The following is a 6,479-nucleotide window of genomic DNA, read 5'->3' as shown; positions in this document are numbered from 1 at the left end:
TGGTTCCATAGAGAGGAGTTGCACTTGTCCTCCTCTCAAAAACATCCCACTGCCTCAAAACAAACAGAGGAATTTAAGTTACACAATAACAATAAATGGTCAACTTTCAACGTGTCAATGTACCTTCGAAATGAAAACTGTTTCAGAGGCAATGAAAACAACATATGTGATGGACCCCCCCCCCCAACTAAATCTGCAAAACATTTGCCAGGATCTTAATAATGTCTAATCTGAAGCCAATGAGTAAAGGACGTGTTATGACATAAAGCAAGGCGCGGTTCGATAACCTCTGCCATTGGGACACAATACATTGGCATGTCAAAACAATGACAAACAGAGGCAGATTAATGTAGAACCAACATAAACTCAACATTGTTTTATTTATTATTTATTGAGCATTGTATCATTTGCTTAAAGAGCATTTACATAAATGTATTTATTTATAAAGTTATTTGCTTTAATGTTACAGTTTTAAGCAGAAAACGATTCAAATTCATCACAGTCTGAGGGAAACAAAAGCAGCTTTTAATACAAAAAAATATTAAAGATTGCATAATATTATAACATTTTTTTTCTATTGAAACAGTTAAAATTACATAACTTAAAGCTGTTTTTAAAGAGTTACATACACTGCAAAAAAAGTAACATAAGATGCCTTCGTTACTTGTAAATAAATAAAATGTTTCAGCTTTAATTCAATAAAGAACTTTCACACTTAAGTCAAACCGCTGACATAATAGAACAATAAGAACTCGATGTGGCTCAGCATGGAGTACAAAAAAAACTCTGTGTTGTTAAGAGAATAGGTTGGAAGGAGGCTGCAACTGTTTGAGCATGAACATCCTTTTCCCACGCACTGGCAGTCATCTAATCTGTTGACACGGAAATGTATACAAGCATGAGTCATTATCACGTCACTGACTAATAAATTCTACATGATACTGCCAAGAGTTATCATAAATTGTCAATGGCTGCAATTTGAAAGCTTAACACCTCAAAATGTGTGCTCATCATTTTCTCTATCCACTTATTGAGTCACATAAAATCAATAAAACAGCTCGGCTCTACTTCCTTTTTACATTGTTGAGGTGAATTATGACTGTCTGGTGAACAAGCAAGACTGGAAAAAGAATAATGTTGACCTGTAAGAGTGTGATTTAGATAATGTTCAACTCACTTGAAAAATCAGTGGTGGCTTTTGCTGGTTTGTCTTCTAAATAACCAAAGCTCAGCAGCTTAGACATATTGACAGGAGATGGTTTCTTGTCGAAAACCCTTGAGAGGGGGGAGACAAAAGGCATAAAGACAAAATAGAAATACAATTTGCAAATGATGCTGTTGTCGTTACAAATATTATGTCATGATTATAGTCATGGCCACAAAGTGCGTCTTGCATCATCTAGGGACGCTATGGCGACTTTGCGACTTGCAACATTGTAGACGAACTCTGGCTACTCATTACAGAAGTACAACAAACTGCACAGAGTCAACAAATGTTTTTTACAACACCAGCCAGTCAGGACACTTGTCATCTCATTTTAAGTTCAATGCTTTCAAAAACAATTCCTCTAAAAGTCTATCTCAGAATTAGACATGTCATCTTGTTTGAAAAAAGCCAAACATTGTGTTTGATTAATGTTTGTGTGTTCTAAAATGTTCTTGTTTCAGGAAATACAAAGCTTCTGTACTTTATTTAATCATATTTAATATCTCGCACCAAGAGTCAGAATAAATGATTCAATCATCTGTAATTATTTCTTATATATTATAAGATATGATATTATCTGATATTATTTATCAGTGGCTCCATTGTGGACTTTGTTAACGTGCAACATCCCCTGTTATTTACAGCCAATCCTCTGCAGTGAGGTATGATCGTGAGGTCGTTTTGGGTTTTTGACAGGCCGTTGACATTTCAAAAAGATACAAGAGACACTCAGAACTGACCAGCAGTGAGCCAAAGCAAACAGGTGAAAGTCCAGATTTGTCTCGCCGCTGAGTCTGTCTGGTGCAAATATGTACATTGAAATAGGCTTTGCTTGTTTTTAATGTACCTATTGTTCAAACTGATCATTATGTGATCCACTCCTAATTTGTTCTTTGGGAAAGTGAATTGGGAATTCCAAAGTTTTCCATGCAAACTTTGAATGAAAGGTTTGTGGGCCTTAAATAATCTGGGTTAAACAAATGACACAGAAATTATATTTTTAGTACAAAAGTCCTCTGTGTCTTCCTGTTGTACAACAGAGGGAGGAAAATAAGAAAAAGGGGATGTTTAACAAAAAATAAGCTTTAACTTTGAAGCTAATATCCACATTACATCACTTACTGGGGTGGCTAAAGCCTTATGTAAGCTTCAGATGTCAGCTTATCACATACACGGGGTCAAAAGACTGATTCTTGATTGGTTATATCAGGTTAAAGGTGTTCTATTGTAGTACAACAGCTTTGTTCAAATATTCTCATATAACAAGATCACTAGTATATAATAAATCAATTTTTTTGAAGTATGTTCCTTAGTTTTCCGGTGGCATTGTGAGACAAAATTTGCTTATACTGAATAAGGTGAACAACAGCACCATCTTGTGAACACATTAACTTACATTCTCTTGAATTTGCTGGTCTGATGGGGGACCAGCAAATTCTGATGGTGAGTGGATTCCTCCATCTGGCTGTCGAGAACATTGTTGTTCTGCAGGAGACACAGCAAAGTCACAGTGTGTGTTGGTTATTTTGTGAATTAGATATAGCCAAGATATCTTGTTTATCATCACTGGCTTTACTTTTACATTATTCTATCATTTTAACCACAATCAAGAAATGACTTAATGAAAGTGTAACACTAAATTATTTCTAACTTTCCCTCCATTAGCACTGGAGACTTCAACAACACAAGCGATTACATGAAATGTTCATTTGGTGGTTCATTTGGCAAAATTACTAAATGACTGCAGCATTTCTGTGTTTACCTTCTCTTTGTTGCTGTTATCATCCCTCTCCCAGGCTGACATATTGTCAGTCCCAAAGGGGGGCTCTAACGGTTGAAAAGCTCCAGGGTTTTTCTTCTCTGCACCATTAATTAGGCTGTTGGAGAAAAACAATATAGGCATATGAAATTATGAAATGTATCCTTAACTTAATGATAGCTGAAATCTAAAATGAAGGATAAACAGTAAAGATTTGGCTGCATGGCTGCTAATTATTACTGTTTACATGATACCTTCTGTTCAAACAAACACCTTAAAGGCTTGTTACAAGGGTTATAACAGAAATACTGTAAGAATTGGTGTTATAACCCAATTTACAGTAGGTTATAAGGAGCAGGTAGAAGTACAATAATAACAGAGATTAGTGTTACATACAAAGGTGAAGGTATTATTTTTAAGCAAAAACAAGTCAGTCAGTGCCTGATGATAAATGTCCATAGGTACCTTTGGTTTCCACTGTCTCTGGATGAAGTGAACCAGTCTGGAGGTTTGTATGATTTGGTCGTAGAACTAATTGTGTTCTCATGCCACAAAAGTCCTGTTGAACAAATTAACAAAACATTTTTTTAAGTATATTAACCTGCCAGAGTGACATGTGTAGAAGAAGATAAGAGGAAGGCTCTACCTCTATGCCCTCCTTGTTTTGCAAGCTTGATGTAGTCAGAATCACTGTCAAAGACTCCTGCCCTCCTCCCTCGGACCCTTGTCTCAGGGAGACTGCTGGTGGATGGGGACAGTCCGGGGATCTGGGAGATGTGGCCCTCTGTGCCATGTTCACCTGTTTTTAAACATACAATACACAGAGACACACATAGAAGAAAGAAAAGGGGAAAATTAAGATTAATATTCAAAACTACTATGACTAGCTTCACTATAACCCGGATGTTGTTGTAGATGTTACACTACAGTAAGTTATTTGTAAATGTACTTACCGGATTGTGTAGATTGCAGCTCGTTTCTCATGACAGCTGTGGATTTTCTAACAGAAATGGAAAGAAAACCCCGGAACACTGTCAACTTCTTCGACAATAATTTATGAGCAACTCATCTGCATCAACACCTTTCATTGACGATTAACGTTAGCGTAACTAAGTTAGCTAACATTAGCTAACTTGTTCGAGCTGCGAGAACCCAAAATGTTAAGGACGCCACTGTATTAACTCGACAAAAAAAGGTGAAAACATTATAAAAACTGAAAACAAATATTACAAATGTTACAAATATAAAAATATATAGGTGTTTACTTACTCTGAATTCATTTTGGAATTGGAAGAACAACCTGCTGTGTAAGTGAAACTACTATAACTCTGTTTGGAATTTGTGACGCGTTGCCGTGGAAACGTGTTTTCATTCCCGGTCCGGAGTGCAGCTGCTGATGTGTGGTGGTAGGAGGGTTACTGTGAGGGTTAGTTCATGAGTGTTTAGTTAGTTATCTAGTCAGCTGTTTATGTTATTATAGGTTATGGCATGAAATGCTGTTTTTTTATACCGAAGACGTTTAAAACCATAGAAAAGTGTTCATTGCCTAGAAATAAAAGTTAGGCTACATATGACCCAATAATCAGTACACTCAGTGGAGGAATCATGCAATCATGCAATGTATGTAATATATCCTACTTATGTTTAGTAATACAAGTGGATGAAAAAACAACAGCATGGTGTTTGGGGAGTTTTCAGTGATCAAACAAGGTTACTGAAAGTTTAAAACTAATTTAAAGATAAAAAGACACTTTCTACCAATTTTATAAGAAGCAAGATAAATGCCCATAATCATCAAGGCTTTTCTCCAGAAACCAGAGGGCAAAGATGTGATGTCAGTATTATAAACTCAAAATGTATCAACGTGCATTTGTTCATTTATCTCATCAAAAAGAGACTAAAGCAAACATGTCTGACTCCTAACCCTCTGAAATAGTTTTGGGAATGCCCTTACAAGTTTTAATGGAAGTTTAGACTATATGCTAAAACAACAACAACAACAAAAAACAATAAAACAAACAATAAAAAGGGATAGGATTAGGGATCTTCTTAATATCATCGTTATCACAGTTTATCCAAAGAAGGATAACTTTCCTCTCAACAAAAAAATTGGTTAAAGAAGAAGAAAAAGAAACGTTTTGCACCTTTTTTTAGGCTACAGAAAACAAAACCAAATGATCAACACAGGTTATTCTGCGTTAGGTCACCAGTTGAAGAATATGCCTAAATCTTTAACATTTAAATAATCCTGACCCAAAAGTAGGCTATAGAGCTATAGGCCTACTTGTAACCTAAATCTATAGCCTTTACGCAGACTGGGCTATTTTGTGAATCAAATGGACTGAATATTGATGCATATGCTATTGTAGACTATGCGTTGAAAAGTTGCAAGAATTGTTGGATGTCTCTTAAACCGCAAATGTTCATATCTATTGTGAAAAAAAGTTGGTTGTTTTACAAAACCACCTTTGCCTGTTGGTCCAAGTTTTCCCTGTTATATATATGTTAAGTGGGCCTACATTTCTTTTTCCCATCATATTTTTTCACTATAATAAATAAGCGGTACACGCAGATACGTGTTCTTTCAAAATGTAAAGTAATGGGCTAATGCTTCAAACATGATGTTATTTTTTACAAAAGCATATTTTAAAAGTCGTAGCCTATAAGAAGGCTACCTTGTAAAAAATAAAAATAAAAATAATATGCGTATATATTAGGACACAGTTAAATTATTTCTGTTTTGTGGCCAAGTCTGTTTTTCAACATGCAGATCATTTTAATTGCCCGAAATATGCCCTCGAGTTTGAACCATTCACTCCCTGAATGCTGACTCGGGAACATGCGCAGAGCAATGGAAACGGCCTTTAATAAACGACCACTTCAAGTTAACTAGGGAAAACTAATCTGTGACAGGAAGTGCAGGCTTTAGCTTCAGCATAAGAGCACAGTGAATCGCTTTGGACTTTTTGAGTATTAGATGAACCCCACAAATCTTTATTATTTTAGGACACACCCCAGGATATTTAATCGGAGCTAATAATTGTAAAATACTTAAGCCTTTGCATATTTTGTAGTGTGGAATTCTCAATATTCTTCCAAAGCAAGAAACGAGCAAGCAAAGCCCATCTGTCCCAGTAAGGACTTTTAGTTAACGTTAACACTTTTTATTTTATTTTACTTTAAAATCTAAATTCCTACCTTTTATTGTGCTACACTGATTTGATTTTGACTTTTAGATTAAATTCAAAAGGCTTTCAGGTTTTTGTTTTCTTTTATCCACTGACAAGCAGGGCCTTAAAGTTGTTTCAGACTGAGTAATATTCAGTAATATTGTTTCAGACTGAATAAATATATATTCGTATGTTTAGCCCTAACATTTCAAACTAAGGTTATTTATAAATTACAGTACACAAGTTTACAAGTTCTATATGAAAGAAAAAACGTATTTTAGTAAAGTGATTCCAGTAAGTCCATACTAGCTTTGTATTATGTTTACTGATCAATTCATGAGAA

General features: G+C 35.3%; 1 protein-coding gene across 1 annotated transcript; it reads right to left on the bottom strand.

Annotated features, from left to right (window-relative positions):
* Positions 1 to 313: 313 nt before the first annotated feature.
* On the bottom strand, positions 314 to 4,343 carry LOC109997188 (uncharacterized protein C7orf57 homolog). The gene is made up of 8 exons (XM_020651579.3): positions 4,236 to 4,343; positions 3,920 to 3,966; positions 3,613 to 3,765; positions 3,432 to 3,525; positions 2,970 to 3,084; positions 2,604 to 2,692; positions 1,178 to 1,275; positions 314 to 872 (listed from the first exon to the last, which is right to left on the bottom strand). Exons 1-8 carry the CDS (start codon positions 4,244 to 4,246, stop codon positions 868 to 870), a joined length of 612 nt encoding a protein of 203 aa, XP_020507235.2. The 5' UTR covers positions 4,247 to 4,343; the 3' UTR covers positions 314 to 867.
* Between the last annotated feature and the right edge of the window lie 2,136 nt (positions 4,344 to 6,479).

The sequence above is a fragment of the Labrus bergylta genome, chromosome 13 (assembly GCF_963930695.1).
Source record: "Labrus bergylta chromosome 13, fLabBer1.1, whole genome shotgun sequence".
NCBI lineage: Eukaryota > Metazoa > Chordata > Actinopteri > Labriformes > Labridae > Labrus > Labrus bergylta.
The sequence above is the reverse complement of the archived record's forward strand: the minus strand, read 5'-3'. Positions and strand labels throughout refer to the sequence as shown.

Bases quoted from the DNA above. Each gene is read 5' to 3' on its own strand.
- LOC109997188 (XM_020651579.3), bottom strand. The intron at 3,766-3,919 runs GTAAGTACATTT...GTTTAAAAACAG, and splicing joins GCTGCAATCTACACAATCCG to GTGAACATGGCACAGAGGGC. The intron at 3,085-3,431 runs GTACCTATGGAC...TTTCTCCAACAG, and splicing joins AGAGACAGTGGAAACCAAAG to CCTAATTAATGGTGCAGAGA.